Genomic DNA, 19,955 nt, shown 5'->3' with positions numbered 1-19,955 from the left:
GCAGAAATGTTTTTGTAACCTTGGCCAGATCTGTGCCTTGCCACAATTCTATCTCTGAGCTCTTCAGGCAGTTCCTTTGACCTCATGATTCTCATTTGCTCTGACATGCACTGTGAGCTGTAAGGTCTTATACAGACAGGTGTGTGGCTTTCCTAATCAAGTCCAATCAGTATAATCAAACGCAGCTGGATTCAAATGAAGGTGTAGAACCATCTCAAGGATGATCAGAAGAAATGGACAGCACCTGAGTTAAATATATGAGTGTCACTGCAAAGGGTCTGAATACTTAGGACCAGTGGCGTCGCTAGGGGGTGGCTTTTGGGGCTATAGCCCCGAATCCGGGGCCCATAGCCCCGAGTCTCTGCAGGGGTCCCCAAGAGGAGGGGAGGCTCTCTGGGGACCCTGATTAAAGGGGGAGGCTCTCTGCGGAGATATATATATATATATATATATATATATATATATATATATATATATATATATATATATATATATATATATACACACACACACACACACACGTATATTATATACATGTGTATGCCCGCCCAAGCTTATGACTTTCTTACTACGCTGCTATGGGCTCTAGCCCCAGATCTTTTGTAGACCTAGCAACACCCCTGCTTAGGACCATGTGATATTTCAGTTTTTCTTTTTTAATAAATCTGAAAAAATGTCAACAATTCTGTGTTTTTCTGTCAATATGGGGTGCTGTGTGTACATTAATGAGGGGAAAAAAATGATTTTAGCAAATGGCTGCAATATAACAAAGAGTGAAAAATGTAAGGGGGTCAGAAAACTTTCCGTCCCCACTATATATATATATATATATATATATATATATATATATATATATATATATATATATACAGCTTCTCTAACAACAAAATAGGCAGACTAGTTGATAAAGTAGCACTGACATGTCTTTCCAACACTTTTTGCTCACGAGGCACTTAAGAATCTTGGAAAGTATAACATGAAGTTGATGAACTTAAAAGAGATAGTGATGGCAGTGACTGACCTACATATCTACTAAATAGTAGGGCAATTTGTGCAACCACCACACAAACATTTTGATAGCCTTTTTAGTAGCAATATAGCGGTCATCTAGCATCTTACAAAGACAATGCATACTTTGGTTTGATGTATGTGCAGGGTGTTGAAGTAATAGAGGTCGTTCCCTTGGTACAGTGACTTTTGAAAAGTGTATATTAATTTTGCAACGTTAACAGTAGTAAATAAAATGAATATGTGTTCGCCTTGAACGCATAGTCATATGTGAGGGAAATAAATAAAAGACTGTGTATTTGATAATACATAATTGGTTGATTGAATGGATCGCATCTTTATCTTTTTAACAAACTTCACTTCACTCGCGGAAGGGAGTTTAACAAGACACGTGGCCACTCATTGAAATTAGAAGCAAAGAGGTTTAATCTTAAACTACGTAGGTGATTCTTTACTGTAAGAGCGGCAAGGATGTGGAATTCCCTTCCACAGGTGGTGGTCTCAGCGGGGGGCAACGATAGTTTCAAGAAACTATTAGATAAGCACCTGAACAACCGCAACATACAGGGATATACAATGAAATACTGACATATAATCACACACATAGGTTGGACTTGATGGACTTGTGTCTTTTTTCGACCTCACCTACTATGTAACTATGTAAGTGAACATTCTCAGTTCAGACCAGAGGTAGGAATGGAAGTTTCAGCACTTGACCCATATGTATGTTGTGGCATGGTTACCATTTTTACCTGCAGCGAGAATACTGTACAGACAGGGCTGGGTTTAGTGAGGAGGGACAGAGCTCTGAAATGCTCATTGCATTTCCTTTGCGTCAAGGAAAATAACTCTGCCTGGACAATCTTTGGCAGTTGTAGTGCAGCAGTGGAAATGGATTGACCGGTATAAGTTTCTTAATACTTTGTAGAAACCGAATAATGGAAGTGCAGTTTGTAAGACACAGCACTGTTACATAACTGCTTCAAAATGTGCATTATTATAACTTTTTCAGAAATACATCAGTTTTCACCAGGAAATAGGAATATACATGCGTATGTGTTGAGATATTTGTGTAATCCACATTAGGAACTTTTGTATCTTTCAGGTTGAAAAACAAAATAACAGTATTTGTCTGTGCGATGCATTAATGGCATGCATATTGTAAAAAAGGCATACTTCTTGTTTACTTTTAAAATATATATTTTTTACATATGCAATAAACTAACACTCCATTGTATACTGTGATGATATACATATTTTATTACTGTCCAGGACTTAAGAAGTCAGTGATATACAAAGAATACAAACAAAACGAAGATTGTTCACTTTGCAGAGTGTTCATAATCAACAGTGGCTTTACTGCTTGACTTTGTAGCTGCATTGAAAAGCAAGGGTCTATTTTTATATTTATATTAGTATATGTATGGGACGACTTACAGGATTTATATAGCACCAACAATTTGTGCAACACTTCACAATTCAAATGTAATTTATAGTAAATAGGACTTAAAGTGATTGTAAAGTCTTGTTTTTTTTTTTCTCTAAAAATAACAAATATGTTATACTTACCTGCCCTGTGTAGTTGGTTTTGCACAGAGCAGCCCAGATCCTTCTCTTCTCGGGTCCCTCTTCTGTGCTCCTGGCCACTTCCTCCTGTCAAGTGCCCCCACAGCAAGCAGTTTGCTATGGGGGCACTCAAGCCGTGTCCATTCAGACACTGAGCCCCAGTTCAGCCCTGCCCCCTCTCTCTCCTAAATGGCTAACTGGCTTTGATTCACAGCAGCGGGAGCCAATGGTGCCACTGCTGTGTCTCAGCCAATCAGGGGGAGAGTCCAGGATGGCCGAGGGACTCGTGGACATCGCTGGATAGAGATGGGGCTCAGGTAAGTATTGGGGAGGCTGAGGGGGGCTGCTACACACAGAAGGCATTAAGATGAAAAACCTTCTGCCTTTACAACTCCTTTAATGACCATGGTATTTATTGTCTCTAACGTTTATTATGTCTCCAAAGTTAGCATTTGTTTATATAGGTGTTTACCTTAAAAAGTAATAAACTGAGTATAATAAAGAGTGGCTTCAGGTATTTTAGAGGGTCTTAAAGTGGTTGTATACCCCCCTTCCACATTTTTAACTACAGGTAAGCCTATAATAAGGCTTACCTTAGGTAAAATGAATGGTTTAGGAGATATTCACCATGCATGCAGCCGCTGACGTCAGTGGTGCATGCTCTCTGAAGGTCTGGAAAATCAGAGTTCCTTTTCCAGAAAGAGGACTTCCGCACGCATGCACGGGAGTGATGTCATCGCGGCTCCGGCCACTCACAGTGCCAGAGCCAAGAAACCAGAAGAAACGTTGAGAGAACATGTCAGCTCCCTCGGTGGGGACCGGGAGGCGATGCATACTAGCTCATTATGCCTTTGCCTTTACAGGTTTTTTTTTTGTTTGTTTTTTGTTTTTTGCAGCATACAACCGCTTTAAGTTTGCATGGGTACATTTTGTAAACCTAAATTATTAACAAAACTTATAAATGTTATATTTAGTTATTGTTATTTCCCATTGTAATGTCTGATTGTATATGGTATTATGGATTGTATCCTAATCTGCGTTTCTTTTACTTTTGTAGCCAAAACTGTTGGCCAAGGAGCTCCTTGATCTAGTGGCATCACACTTCAATCTAAAAGAAAAAGAATATTTTGGTATAGCATTCACAGATGAAACGTAAGTATACGTTGCAAAAATCTGAAACTGTTTTGGTTTTTAAAATGATACATCACATATCATATGAGAGAAATGAGTGTCACTGGGACAGCAAGGTACTGCCAGTGATCAAAAGCCTATCCCCACTGGGACAATATGACAATATAAACTTAACAGAAATTCTGCCCTTTCCCTCCTTATCAAAAACTACACAAAAATGTTTTGGTTGGAGTTTGGCTTTTTAATTATATGTTGTCAGATTTTCGTACACAACACACCACTGTAGCACTGTCTGGAGAGGGTAGTGTAAGATGGACTAGTAGACTTAGATGGACTTTACATTTATGAGCAACATATTATAGCCGAATGCCAGCTAACACTTTTTAAACAGTTACAGAAAAAGTTTTTCCTTGTGTGATAAAGAGGTTTAAATATTTTTCAAAAAAATCGATCATTTTAAGCACCTCTGTCAGCGTTAAAGGGTGTGTCTGAACCCTCTCACTTCTACTTTTGCTTCACAGCTTGATCTATAAAGAAAGCTGGAAAATAATAGCAGAAGAAAAACTAAAGCCACGTACACACGATCGGATTTTTGGCAGTCTGTCATCACACAATTCCCTGCCGAAAATCCGATCGTGTGGCTTTAGTCACAGGGGGATTCAGACAACCACTATATTAAGCTAGTAACAGGCTGCATCATATACTTTATGTCATTTTTGATTTTGCATTTAGTACCACTTTAATGGTTAGTACCATCTTTGAATGCATTTATAGCTGTACTTCTTTTGGGATAAGTCACTGCCAGCTGTGCGCTCTTGGATACTCTACATTTTCCCCAATTTTCTTTAAAAAAAATACTCTCACTGTTCACCCCAGTCTTAAGCCTCGTACACACGATCAGATTTTTGGCAGGGAATTGTGTGATGACAGACTGTTGGCCTAAAATCCGACCATCCATCAGACAATTGTTGTCCAACTTTCCGCCAACAAATGTTGGATGGCAGGCTAATAAATTTTCGGCAGACAACGGTCTGTTGTCAGATTTTCCTATCGTCTGTACACAAGTCTGTCACACAAAAGTCCTAAGTAAAAACACGCATGCTCGAAATCAATGCTCACCAAACACGACATTAGCAGGTGCCCAAAGGGTGGTGCTCAAGAGCTGAAATTCCATGTAGTACGTCACTACGTTCGTGTTTGTTGGCTGACAATTGTGTACCGTTTGTATGCTAGACAAGTTCACGGCACACGCCCTTCGGACAAAAGTCTGGCGCTTTGCGGAAAATCCGATCGTGTGTACGAGGCTTAAGTTCTTTTGCAGACTAAAACCAGCTTCTCACTCTCTGCTAATAAAAAGCATCCTCACAACTTGATTCTGCCACCATAATGATCTACAATGGAGATGGTGTTCTCATGACGATGAGCAGTGTTGGATTCCTGCCACATGTATGAGTTATTGACTGCTGAGGATAACAATGTTTATGATAATGTTTTCATAATCAGCAAAAACATAATCTTTCTGCTCAGCAGAATATGGGAATCACCAATGCTTAATTGATTGATCTACATCTATTTCCTAGATGTAATGTTTTTTCAGACCACTTCTGATATCTTTACACTGCCCAAATAGTCATACCAAAAGTATTTCAAGTGTATTTGCTACTTCTTGCTAAGTGGGTGACATAACCCGCACCGAGACATAAAGCAGTCAGTGAACTTTTTTTATGCTTTATTGAGGGGTATAACTTGGATGGGGATGGGAGATATGGGATGCCCAGCGTGGATAATAGAAACAGCAATTGGTTTTGGGACAACTATGTACTGTCCCTTCAGCTTCCTCCTGCACAAATTTGCTTGACGCTCATCACTCCTCACTCCACCAGCACATCACTTGCTGCAGACTGTTACTCCTACTCTCCTCCAGCACATCACTTGGTTCCCCAGGAACAGCTAGCACTATTTGTTGGTTAGGTCTGACATTGACTCAGCCAGGCCTCAGCAAATGCCGTTTGCAGGCTGGGACCACGGGCCCCAATGGTGTAGCAGAAAAGTCCTTGTGCTAGCTGCCCTAACTACAGTATGGCTACTGATCCCAGTTAGCCCTCTTCAGGCCCTGCCAGCCCTCTTGGCTGTAGCTGCCTCTTTCCACTGCCCCTTTCACCACAGTCCACTCTTCTGGTTCTGCACCCATCTCAGACTGCAAGCTCCCAGTCCTCTCAGACGTGCCTCCCCAGTCCTCCCGACTGTGCCTCATTCACCAGCCCTCTTGGCTACAACCAGCTGTCCTCCCTGGAGTCCCTTAGCAGTGCTCTCTCCCACTGTCCTCTCCTTGCTCTCTCTTATGCCTCCGGTCCAGGACCTCTTCATGTGTTCCTGAAAGTGGTCCCGACCGCATCCAAGCCCAGGCCCAAGGTCACCCCCCCAGACTGGGGAGCTCCCTCAAGGGCCCCGACAGCCTCCGCACTCTCTCACTCTAGCTCTTCCACCCGACAACTCCTCTCCAGCTGGACTGGCCCTGGGTATTTAACCACTTCCCTACCTGCCCATTCTCATATGATGTCCGCAGATGGGATCTCCCATCCTGGGCGGTCATCACATGACATCCTCACTGAGGAGCCTATGTGCGTGCCCAGCGGCCGCGATGTCCGCCGGGCACTCGCAATCACTCGTTACAGAGCAGGACCGTGGATCTGTGTGTGTAAACACACAGATCCACGTCCTGTCAGGGGAGAGGAGACAGATTGTGTGTATACTAAGTATGAACACCGAACGGTGTCCTCCACTAGTCAGTCCCATCCCCCTACAGTTAGAATCACTCCCTAGGTAACACATTTAACCCCTTGATCGCCCAATAGTGTTAACTCCTTTCCTGCCATTGACATTTATACAGTAATCAGTGCATATTTATAGCACTGATTACTGTATAATTGTCACTGGTCCCAAAATAGTGTCAAAAGTGTCCAATCTGTCCGCTGCAATGTCACAGTCACGATAAAAATCACAGATTGTCACCATTACTAGTAAAAAAATAATAATAATTAAAAATGCCATAAATCTATCCCCTATTTTGTAGGCGCTATAACTTTTGTGCAAATCAATCAATATACGCTTATTGCAATTTTTTTTCTACCAAAAATATGTAGAAGAATACATAAACTGAGGAAAACATTTTTTTTTCTTTTTATTTAGGATATTTATTATAGCAAAAAGTAAAAAATGTTGTGTTTTTTTAAAACTTGTAGCTCTTTCTTTGTTTATAGCGCAAAAAATAAAAAAACGCAGAAGTGATCAAATACCACCAAAAAAAGCTCTAATTGTGGGGAAAAAAAGGATGACAATTTCATTTGGGTACAGTGTTGCATGACCACGCAATTGTCATTCAAAATATTACAGCGCTGAAAACTGAAAATTGGCCTGGGCAGGAAGGGGGTGAAAATGCCCTGTATTGAAGTGGTTAAGGAGACCTGCCCCCAGCCAATCAAGTTTGGGGATTGGCCAGGGCTCCTCAAACACCCCAAGTGGCTCTACCTCTCCTCCCACCTCTCTTTCCAGAAAGCACTAGAAGCTTCTCGCAAAAGAAGGGAGGTCCTGATGACACCACCTGTGAGTCACCCAGCCCTACCCTGAGCCACTCCCAGCCCGAAATGATAACAAACAGGCCTAGCAACCAGCCAGGCCTGCTTAAATTTACCTATCCTCTCTAGCACAGCACACTACTAGAGGGTGCATGCTACATATATAAATATAAACATAAACTAAGATCTCCGCTTTGGAGCTTGTGCTAATGTTTCTAATGTCCATTTCTCTTTAATATAGATCTATTTACCCACTGCTGAACAAAATATTAAATATCAAGTTTACTGTTGTGATGTCTGAGAATTAGAAATTATCTTTTTGAATGAACTTATGTAAGAACACAATGGGGTTGATTTACTAAAGGCAAATAGGCTGTTCACTTTGCAAGAGAATTTTCCCTTAGTTTTGGGAATGTGATGAAAATTCCTTTATCAAATAATTAGCAAATAATATCTAATCAAGTGCAAAGAAGAAGAGTAGTGTTTTTGCTTGCACATGATCGGATGATGGAAATCAGCAGAGCATCAACTTAATCTATATACTGTAGCATATGTACACAATGTATACAATGTGTGTATATGTAAATATATAAATGTTTTCTTTTTATTCCTCTTGCATGTGATTTGCTATTCTTTGCAAAGTAAAATTTCACCATGTTTGCTATGCTAAGGGAACATTTCCTGCAAAGTGAAAATTCCCTTGCAAGGCAAACAGCCTATAATGCCTTTGGCCAATCAACCCCAATGCATCAAGGAGATTGTTTTGTAAAAAGCCTAAATGTATTTAAACATGCATTTTTGTAAATATACCATAATTGTGTGCCACATGTCAAACTTTACAATAATAATAACATATCTGATCAGACCTGAAGTTAATTACTATATGTGATTTCCTACATTGCAATGTCCTTTCCTCTCCTTTTTGTTGTTTACGCTAGAAGGCAAAAATTATTCAAATCAATAGATTCATTTTATCCCTAGGTTAGTGGGTTAGAACTCTATTAAATCATGTGGTACATGCCCTCTATACCAGTCAGCTGTGATGTAATGCTGGACACTTCTCAGAAATGTAAATTGCATTTGATAGTATCTGTAATCTTTAAATGTGTCCTCTATGTAGAGTCACTTTCACTACAGACAGGGCTGATTTTAGACAAGATGAGACACAGGGCAGAGTTTGAGGATGGCTACATGATTACAAAGGAACAGAGAAGCAGTTAAGTCAATTAGAGTACATAAATCAAACTAACTGTTTAAATCCATCATTTTATTGTGGCAGTTCTTACCCATATATCATGGCCATGGTTAGGTTCAGACAACTAACAAGCCCATTTATTAGAGTCCCTCTCACCTCATGCAAGGAGGTTTCTTCATCTCAACTGCTCTCTCAATGGCCCAGTATGGACTTTACCTTCACAATACAATTGAAAGTGTGGCCAACCTGATAACGTTTAGGTCAGTGAGTAAGAATCTACCACATGCAGACCCCAAGTGGGTTGAGATTGTAGAGAAATGCCCTCTTTGACCTCATGAGGCACGTTTGAAACAGACATGTTTCTTGTATGAAATCACTACACCTTCTACAAGCTCACCTATATACAATTTTACATTTCTTTCTAATTATTTACATACATTATTTTAGTCCCTGTAAGGCAATATCACCAATTATGAATCTGCCGATAAATCAAAATGTTTAAGAATAAAGGCTGACTTTTTCTGGAAAAGTGGTGCTTCCTGTCTGAAGAGAATTTAGGACAAATGGTTACTATACTGCTGTCAGCAAAGCAATCCTATAAATATCATTATATTGTAACATTAAGATGCAATAATTGTTCCTGTGAGATAGAATCATGGCTCATTTTTCCTGGCTGCTGTTTCTTGGACTAAAATATATTTTGGCTTAAACCACAAAGGGCACTATTGTGTTATGATCCATAGCAGCTAATTGATTAGTCATTTTCAGAGGTTCAACCAGTCTTAGACAAAACAAATGTAATTATTGTCTATTCACTTTAGATTACTCACATTGGTAAAAATATACCATTTTATGAAGAAAGTGTGACCTCTGATGCATAAATATTCTGTTACTGGCTGGCAGGATTGTGGAGGGTGTGTATGTGTCACCTAGGTTTCTTACATACACATAATGAGGGGCTCCAGGGTTTGTGTCTGATATGAGAAAAAATATATATTTTTCTCAAAATGTTATTCATTCTTGCCCTTCGTTCTGGAGCCCATAGGCTTTGTAGAGCTTCACAGGGCAAAAGCTTACATTCTGAGGTCCACATTTTACTTGGTAGCCAGACGTCATTAGTTAGTCTCAGTCATGCACAGGCCTTTTTATAAGTGACCTGACCAGTGCTCAGGGTTCTCTCTTACTCTCCCTGCTGTTAGAGCCTGCTGCTAAGGGAAAAGGATGAGTGCTGACAGAAAACTAAAAAGGTAAGACAGCATTTCTTTCAAGAAACCCATTACAAGGCGCCATGTTTGTCATAAATTAACCTGAGTTTAGTTAGTAGTTAAGACGAGCAGATATTTTGTTTATTTTATGCTATGGCCTTGCGGTACAAAGCTGTTCTGACTTGAAACCATGTTTGTTTGCAAACTTGCTGAATAAAATTACAGGTTTCAACCTGCTTGGACTGTTCATGATTGTGCCTGTCCTGTGCATGGTTTATAACTGCCCATAGCAGTTGAGCCTGCCCCCCTTACAGTATGTTATTGGTATTGGGCACTGGCCCACTGCTCAGAGTAGTCATCCATGCCATGTGATTTTAGTTTTGCAGTATTACCATTCCTTCTCCCGTCTTGTTTTAATTGAAAATATATTAAATCCTGTTCGGCACTAGGGATTGCCTGAAGTTCTAGCTACAAGCCTTGACCTTTAGACGGCTTAATGAGCAGCGGGTGGCCCTTGTCCCCTAGGTGTGACCTCGCCCTCCCTTACCCATAAACCCCCCCCTCCCCCATCTACCTCTCTCACTATAATAACTACTTTCTCTCCCTTCTCCTTCATTTCTATTTCTCACTTTTTCTCTCCCTTTTTCCTTTTTTTTCATCTTCCCCCTATATTCACTTGCTCCTTTCTACTTCAAAAATTGGTATGTTTCGACCCCAGTTGGACACTCCGCATTATTCTTCCCCTATGTTATGATACCGGAACTCTCCAAGGTTTACAGAGATAACCCCTATTAAACTACAAGGGATTATATTACTTGTCAATGCGAAGCCCTGGCTTTTTACTTCCTAGGTATCTGGGAACCCTGCACATCTACAGATTTGCTTCAGTGTAATTACCTTTGGAGTAATTACTTCTAGTACAGATACTATTAGTTACTGTTCCTATATATCCTAAACTGTTTGTACCGCATATTCTGTGAAGTTACTGCATTACTGTATGTCGCATACCACTAAATAAATAATTAAAAAAAAAAAATTAAATCCTGTTGTTGTATTTTTCAGGGGCCATTTGAACTGGTTACAGCTGGACCGCAGAGTACTTGAACATGACTTCCCCAAAAAGTCTGGTCCAATTGTTCTGTATTTCTGTGTAAGGTGAGTTGTTCTCCTGTATCTTCTTATATATATTTTTTTAATTTTACACTATAATGTGTTACTTATATAAAAAAGAAATCAAAGGCATATTGTTGACATTTAAAACAAGGAATACATTATTCCCATTGTACGAGCAGTCTTACATTTTTTATGTTTCTTTGGAGGAGGTGTCATGGCTGGCTGCTAACATTTTTGAACAGATTTAGTGTGAGTCTGTCCCAATAGAAAGCCTTTGAACAGGATACAATAACGAAGGCAAGTTTCTAAATCTTTACCATTGGTTAGGATAGACGGTGTTTTAATCTACACCAATCAGCCATAACTTTATGACCACTTACCTTATATTGAGTAGGTCCCCCTTTTACCTCCAAAACAGCCCTGATCCATCTAGGCGTAAATGCCACTAGACCTCTAAAGTTATGCTGTGGTACCTGGCACCGAGCCATCAGTAGCAGATCCTTTAAGTCCTGTTGCAAGGTGGGGCCTCCATGGATTGGATTTGTTTTTCCATCACATCCCACAAATGTTCAATTGAATTGAGATCTAAAGAATTGAGGCCAAGTCAAAATTATTGTTGTGTTCCTCAAACCATTTGTGAACCATTTTTGCAGTGTGAAGGGTGCATTATCCTGCTAAAACAGGCCACTGCCATCAGGGAATGCCATTTCCATGATGGGGTGTACTTGGTCAGAAACATTGTTTAGGTAGGTGGTATGTTAATTGAGGAAGGTGTAGGTGTGGTGCTATTCCTCTGTTCAGGAGACCTGTTAAAGATGCTAGAAGTGCTGTAAATGTAATTAAAAGATGGAAACACTTCAGAATATATTAAATATATGTGATAACAAAATCCTAAAAATGGATAAGTGCTGAAGGTTTTGCACTTACTGCAGAGTGCAGTTTTAAAATGCCTTTACAAGCGAATAGAAAAAAAACTTTTGATTAGAGTGATGAGTACTTGTGTGTTACACCCTCTGCAATGTGCAGAGTTGCAGTAAAGGGGATGTGCTGAAAGTGTTATACTTGCTACGAAGTGCAGCTTAAGATGCTTTTAAGATGAGTAGAAAAAAAATGTTCATTTAAAGTCATGGATACTAGTGTGTTGCACCCTCTGCAAAAATGCAGGGGGCCAGAAAAAAGTGGATGAAGACTAGTCCTGGTGCTAGTGATGTGCATTAAGGTAATGATCCTCTATTTTCATACACTGATTTGTTGTTCCTTATATATGTGAAAAGTCATGTGTGTTTGACCCTCTGTTTGCAACGTCCCAATTATATGAACATGCAATGATGAAACAAAGTTATATAAAAAATTTCAAGAAAATATCCCACTGTAAAAGAAGGATGTGCAAAAACAAGCTATAAATATTAGTCCATTAAAACAATGATAAACAAAGTGACTTGTGCTCTCAAACGGTGTCCAGTGCTTTGCAAAGTTTATGCTGTTTGTAATCCTTTTAGGTGACGATAGTGCCAGTGATCTTATCTGTGCTCGTAACATGATTGCACTCACCAGATGACCTTACCCCCCCCCAGGGGTACTGCACGGCCACAGTATATGCCACTGTGTAGCACTCTGGAACCAGCTGGATGATCTATGAATTTCTAGTGGCGTTCCGCTGGGTTTTCACATAAAAAAGAGAGGCGTGCCCATAGCGTGATACCACTTTTAAATTGTTTATTTAAAAAAAAGTATGGAAATATACTCACATTTTGGTTAAAAATCACAAGCGAAAAGTTTAAATTATACAGGCGCCGAGTAAACAAACATTTGCGGCCCTGACCGGAAGTGATGCAAAGATGTACTGTAACTCCTACCTACGCATTTCGTCACTCAAGACGCTCCAGATGATGTTTTGAGTGACGAAAAGTGTAGGGAGGAGTTACAGTACGTCTTTTTCCGGTCAGGGCCGCAAATGTTTGTTTACTCGGTGCCTGCACCATTTAAACTTTTTGCTTGTGATTTTTAACCAAAATGTGAGTATATCTCCATACTTTTTTTATAAATGTATCACGCTATGGGCACTCCTCTCTTTTTTGTGTGATAACCCGGCGGAACGGCACTAGCGATTCATAGATCGTCCAGCTGGTTCCAGAGTGCTTCACAGTGGCATATACTGTGGCCATGCAGTACCCCTGGGGGGGGTAAGGTCATCTGGTGAGTGCAATCATATTACAAGCACAGATAAGATCACTGGCACTACCACCTAAAAGGATTACAAACAGCATAAACTTTGCAAAGCACTGGACACCGTTTGAGAGCACAAGTCACTTTGTTTATCATTGTGTTAATGGGCTAATATTTATAGCTTGTTTTTGCACATCCTTCTTTTACAGTGGGATATTTTTCTTGAAATTTTTATTTTTTATATAACTTTGTTTCATCATTGCATGTTCGTATAATTGGGACGTTGCAAACAGAGGGTCAAACACACATGACTTTTCACATATATAAGGAACAACAAATCAGTGTATGAAAATAGAGGATCATTACCTTAATGCACATCACTAGCACCAGGACTAGTCTTCATCCACTTTTTTCTGCCCCCCTGCATTTTTGCAGAGGGTGCAACACACTAGTATCCATGACTTTAAATTAACTTTTTTTTCTACTCATCTTAAAAGCATCTTAAGCTGCACTTCGTAGCAAGTATAACACTTTCAGCACATCCCCTTTACTGCAACTCTGCACATTGCAGAGGGTGTAACACACAAGTACTCATCACTCTAATCAAAAGTTTTTTTCTATTCACTTGTAAAGGCATTTTAAAACTGCACTCTGCAGTAAGTGCAAAACCTTCAGCATTCATCCATTACAGGATTTTGTTGTCACATATATTTAATATATTCTGAAGTGTTTTCATCTTTTAATTACATTTACAGCACTTCTAGCATCTTTAACAGGTCTCCTTAAGAGGAATAGCGCCACACCTACACCTTCCTCAACATACCTTTACTCCACCTAGGTGGTAGTATTATGTAGCGGCGGCAATTCTCTCTTTTTTCACTTTTTTCTTATTCATCACACCTTTATTCCCTGCCTTGTATATTCCGTGGCGGAGTATCACACAACATCTTTTCATTAAGTAGGTGGTATGTGTCAAAATTAACATCCACATGAATGGCAGGAACCAAGGTTTCCCAGCAGAACATTGCCCAAACCATCACACTGCCTCTGCCACTTGCCTTCTTTCCATACTGCATCCTGGTGCCATCTCTTCCCCAGGTAAGCGACTCAAACACACCTGGCCACATGATGTATAAGAAAGCATGATTCATCAGATCAAGTCACCTTCTTCCATTGCTCTGTGGTCTATTTTTCTCATGCTCGCGTGCCCATTGTAGGCTCTTTTGGCTGTGGACATGGGTCAGCATGATTGATCTGCAGCTACGCAGCCCCATACAAAACAAACTGGGATGCCCATTCTTTTGCTTTCAACACATCAACCTCAGGGACAAGTTTAATTGTTTCCTAATACATTACACGGAGTTTCAGATGCCATTGCCCTGCATATTCCTGGTGATTTGAAGCTCTTTTGCTTTCCATGTGCTTTTTCGGCATTTTACGAGCTTTGAGCAAGAGTTTTTGCACGTGTAAAAAGTTTCAGGCATGTGCATGGGGAGGAGAGCAGTTCTAGAGAAGGAGAAGAGTTGTTCAGGTTCAAAAATGTGTGTATGCCTCCCATTAAAGTCTATGGGGCCAAAACCCCTGGATACACACAAAAAGCTTATGTACTTTTTTGAGCATAGGATGTAGAGTGTAGGGGGACAGGGAAACTTAGAAATAATGAGATTCTACTTGTTGAGCATAGTCAGGTGTAGGGAAACAAGCTAAAAAATGCTCAAGTGTGATTGGGTCTTAGTTAAGCTACGTGAATTGGAGAATGTAACATCTATAAAGTAGGTGTTATCCAAACATATATTAATATTCACATCTTGCCATACTGGATTTAATAACATAAAACCTAAAATAGGAAAATACACTGTTTAGGAGATATTCACACAACATGCAACCGATGACTTCACCGGCACATGCGCTCTGAAGGGACGGCATACCATGTGCGGGAGTGACGTCATCGTGGCCCTGGCCATTCATACAGCTGGATCCTGTGAACCCAGAAGGAAGACCTGCTGAAGATTGCAGTGCCAGAGAGCCATGACAGTGCTGTGCTGAAGGGCTCTGTGTATAGGTAAGTCCGTCATAATGTGCAAGTATGCGGTGCATACTAGTACATTGTGAATTAAACCTGCAGGGTGGGCAACACTGGCTTCAGAACATTGCAGAGCAGCGGCGGTTTATTACCGTCTAGTAGGCATGTCATACCAGGCGGCACTACATGTGTGAATGGATTATTACATGTTTTATGGACATTAGTTTTATTTAAAATGGTGAGCAAGGATATTTTGGGTCTGTGTCTCTCTGTCTGAGATCTGGAAGGAGATGGCAGAATCATCCAGCTCGGAGTTCTCCCGGTAGTGGCATACTGTAAGTGGTGGAGTATGTGGAAGAGTGATTGTGGAAAATTTTTAGTGCATATTGACCTGCTTATTACATAAGGGTTCAATTACTTCTGGTAAATGAGCACTCTTTAGGGGGAACCCCAGAATCCAGCAGCACTTATTGGGAAGTACAGAAGTTTGTCACGTTGTGTTTGTCAAGCACTTTGGATGGACTTTTTTATGCACATTTGTTTAAGCACTTTTTTGGCATCAGTTGCATATATGATTGAAAATGGTGGCACTTTTTATGTATATGTTGAAGTTTACACACAGTAGCATTATTTATAGGATCATTTATTGTATTGATTGCACTGAGCACTTTGGTCGCATATTTTTATTTAAGTATTGTATTTTAGGTAGTGTTGTTCTAGTTCCGTTTTTTTTTTTTATCACTGTAGTGTAAATACAGGTGCACATAGAGTGGCAGCTGGGTTGTTTAGCCTTATTAAGGATCATTTGGAGTTATTTTCATTCTAGTATGGGTGGATTTAGTGTTAACCTAAAATGTCTATGAGCTATGGGTGGGGAGGGAAGCTTATCTCCAATGTAAAGCAGGTAGCCCTGCAAGGCAGGCTGTAGTGGAACAATGTAAGAATTTTCCTGAAATATTCTATTTACCAGTAAGTATAACAAAGTTCTTATGTACATCTACCTTTACATGTAGTTACCATTGTTTTACTAGCATCTATCCGCAATCTGAACAGATATTACTATGACTTTGAAAGTATCAGCACTGGTTGTTTTCGAATGTATCTTTATCAGATTTTAACAGTTAATTTGCCAAAATCCAGCCTCTCCCACTCCCCAGTGTCTTGAAAAAACAGAGATACACATTTGCTTTAGCCAAAAGCTATAGACCAGAATAAATGAACTATAAATATAGCTAAAAACCTTCACTGATGTGAGGTTTCTTTACAGATCTATTATCCCCACATCTGGTATTGTGGAGTTTTTGCTCTTAATGAAAAGGTTTGGGAATTCTTAGGAAAGCTTTGCTGTTGTGAAATTAAGAATAACATGTGTTGAGTTATACGCTTTCTCTTCCAATAGCCGGATGTGCTGTTATGGGGGCTCTGAGGCAGTAATGGTCAGCAGTGGGGGGCTGGAGCTAAAAGAGTCATAGAAAGAATATGGGTTCTTAGTGATTCCATTACAAATGAGGCCATAGTCAGTTAATTAACCTGCAAGAGACGAAGTCATAAAACACTGCACTATCGCAATTTCTTTTTGAAAGACATGAGTTTTGCAAATTACTTTGTTACCATGCTGTTCCATAATCAGTGCACATGTATTAGTGTGTGTGTTTTTAAGTTGTATTTCATATTCTATGATATAGAGACCTTCGAGCTAAAAAATTTATAGCAATAAAACAGAAAACAGGTTATAGAAACATGGCAGTGTGTTCCCTACTACAGTATAACTAGTTATTTAAGTGTTTTCAGTTGCAAACATATCTTTACTGCACATCCACTTTCACAATCCAGCTCATCAGGTTCAAAACCACAGATACAACAATTCTTCTAGTTTTTATGTTTTCAATTTCAATTTTAAATTAGTTTTAAATAAAGCATTTTGAATGATAACAGTCACAGGCCTCAGACACATGCATATATACAAATACAATCCTTTTAGTTCATCGGCATTGGAATGGTGGTTCAAGGGGTGAGCTTAAAAATGGATGCTCCAAGCCACACCAGCCTGGTCCTGAGGGTCACCCTCTTTGAGTTGCTATCAGTGCCCTATGAACCGTTGGAGTGCTTACTGTCTCACTATTACACAACATTAAAAAGTCACAGCCACCAAATAAAAAAATCACCTACCCCCATTCACTTTATTAAGAAGTGAAAATAAACCCAATTTATTTATTGTCTTCTTTGTTTCTTTATGGTTTTCCTGTTCACTGAAAAAAACTACTTAGGGTTGCATTTTGGGAATTTTCCTATGTCTTGACCTAGAATGCATAATCCTCATAGAGATTCATTTTAGTAACCCTCAGAGAGATTCCCACATTCCTGTTCCTATGGTCTTAGTACGTAAAAGATTTATGCATTTATTCATTACCAAATATTATTTTAGGTATCATAAGGTTTATTAAAGAATTAATTGTATTTAACAATGCCAGCATGTAAATTGGAGAAGTTTCTGAAATCTGCTGTGGGCAGCACAGTGGCTTAGTGGTAAATACTTCTGCCTTTCAGCACTGGAGACTCTGATTCCTATTCTTGTCTGGAACTTATCTGCATTAAGTTTGCATGTTCTCCCTGTTCTTGTGTGGATTTACTCCCACAATCCAAAGATGTGCTGGTAGATTAATCGGCTCCTGTCCAAACTGGCCCTAGTATGTGTATACATGTGACATAGGGACCTTAGATTGAAAGCTTTAAAGCAGGGACTGATGTGCATGTACACATGTTTTATAAATTATATTTATTATATAAATAGCATAAATAAATAAATTAATAAATAAATAGATATATAAGTACATTAACCCACCCCAAGAGTAAAAATGTGTGGGAGCTTTGTTGTTCTAAATTGACACCTAGATATATATATATATTTTTTTTTTTTTTTAATGGAGAAGAGGCACATTGTGTGTAAAGTTAAGGCATCCTTATGGATTATTGCTTAAAGCAAAAGTGATTTCAATTAAAATGAACCATAACAAGCAAGAGCATATCTGCTATGTCATTGCAAACCCCTCCAAAAGCACCAATTCAACAGGCATCAGTAAGTTGGCCATACATTTCATCAACCTCCTGCAGCAGATTTTTGGGACACAGGTGGTACTGAAGCAATGGGCTTGCACATTGATGGGGAGGAGGTAATTTGTGGAATGTATTTTCTTGTACCCATACAATGTTGAAGGGAATCTAGCTGTAATTAGCTAAGCAGGAGACCTGCATGGTTATGGACCTCTTGCAGTGGAAATACAATACCATATGGCTGGTATGTTGGTATCATGGGATTGTGGGGGGGGTATTTTTGTTTTGAACTTATAAAATATTGCAAATAAAGGAAACCTCTAGAAAATCTGATCTAGTTGATCATTTAATGGACTCGTTGAAAGTTAAAGATAGCAGGATTATCACTTAAAAATATAGAGTAAAGTATCATTCTGGTTTCTATTGCCAACATCCTTCAGACACTTGTGTATGAGGACATTGATTAATAGTGTAACTCTGAACTCTGAACTTTGACAAATACTTCACCATATTTTATTGTCATGCCAGTATCTCAAAATATAACACTAACCTAAATTTCAAGAAAAAAAAATATCCCATCCCTGCTGACTTTTGGCCTACAGATCAAGTACAGATCAGTCTTCATTTTATGCGCCGTTGTCAGTGATTGGATACAACATTTTAGTTTTATTTGTACCATGTTATTAAACAAAGGCGAGCCTTTTATTTAGTAGTTAATTTCACAAAAAAAACTAAAAGAGTTTAATTATTGTGCTCTACCCTGTACAGTGGGATCTAGTGTCACTCTGTAGGATACTTTAGATGAGTGCGAGACTCAATTGCAAAGCTCAAATAAAGGAAAGTATACATGTAGCAAAGTCCTGGGCCCCTTTAGGCTTAATTGTGACCTCCAGAGTCAAGGACAGCTGACATCCTTCTGTGTAGAGAGGGTTACAAGACATGGTGGGTGTAATACAAGATGAAATGGTGGGCGCCAGACATCTTTAGAATGCAAAAAGATTTATTGTCTCTTAAACAGAACTGGAGGAGAGAGGGTTGGGGCTAGGACACCCTTAGGTAGATGCAAAGATAATTATCAGACTCTGAGACTTCTATAGGTGGACAGCTATACAGGTGAAGGCTTCCAGTCAGACACTACTTCTGTATAGGTAGGACCGCTGTCTCCAATGGCAACAATCTTGTAGCTGTTAAGAACCGTAATGGTAGTCAACTATTTGCAACACAAACAGTTCTCCTTAGTCCACACTCACTCACTGTGGGTCTTCACTCAGTGAGCTCTCAGTTTCTCTCTCACTGGACTTCAGATCCACTAGCCACTGGATCCCCTGAGCTCTTCCACTTTAGCACTTAGTATATTCCTCAGGCGTCACCCCCGCTTCCCTGCTAGGTCCCTGGCTTGGCACTCACTGATGCTCTGCAAGCGTCACCTTTGCTGTCCTACTGGGTCCCTGACTTGGCACTTGTTGAAGTTTTCCCCCTTCTTCATCGTCCCCGACTGGTGAGAAGTCTGCTCTGGTACCGGCCTCAGCTCACTCACTGTGGTCTTCGGTAGCACGGTGGATGGTCCCTTATTGGTGACAACTTCCCCTCTGATTTTGACCGCAACAGGTTCCCTGGCCGGCGGAACAGTAACTTCTGGTTGGACTATAAGCCTGCAGTCCCAACCCTACGCTGCTCTCCTGCTTTTGGATAGGCAGACAGACAGCCTAGCAGCCAGATGTCCCTGGGATAGGCTTAAGGCTTACAGCCTAGCAGCCTGGGGCTACATAACACACGTCTGCCCAGACAGTAGGGATGAGCTTCGTGTTCGAGTCGAACCCATGTTCGACTCGAACATCGGCTGTTCGCCCGTTCGCCGAATTGCGAACGATATGGGCCGTTCGCGCTAAATTCGTGTGGCGCGTCACGGCCCATAATTCACT

The 19,955-nt window shown here is 40.0% G+C and overlaps 1 protein-coding gene across 5 annotated transcripts in view; it reads left to right on the top strand.

Moving 5' to 3' along the window:
- Positions 1-19,955, top strand: part of FRMD4A (FERM domain containing 4A) — a 566,280-nt gene that overhangs the window by 341,422 nt on the left and 204,903 nt on the right. For all 5 annotated transcript variants that reach the window (XM_073619521.1, XM_073619519.1, XM_073619520.1 and 2 more), the window contains exons 3-4: positions 3,632-3,726; positions 10,743-10,835. In XM_073619521.1, coding sequence (XP_073475622.1) covers positions 3,632-3,726; positions 10,743-10,835 — 188 coding nt within the window. The remainder of the gene's footprint in view (positions 1-3,631; positions 3,727-10,742; positions 10,836-19,955) is intronic.

Source organism: Aquarana catesbeiana, linkage group LG03 (assembly GCF_042186555.1).
Source record: "Aquarana catesbeiana isolate 2022-GZ linkage group LG03, ASM4218655v1, whole genome shotgun sequence".
NCBI lineage: Eukaryota > Metazoa > Chordata > Amphibia > Anura > Ranidae > Aquarana > Aquarana catesbeiana.
This window is presented reverse-complemented; position numbering and strand designations above follow the sequence as displayed.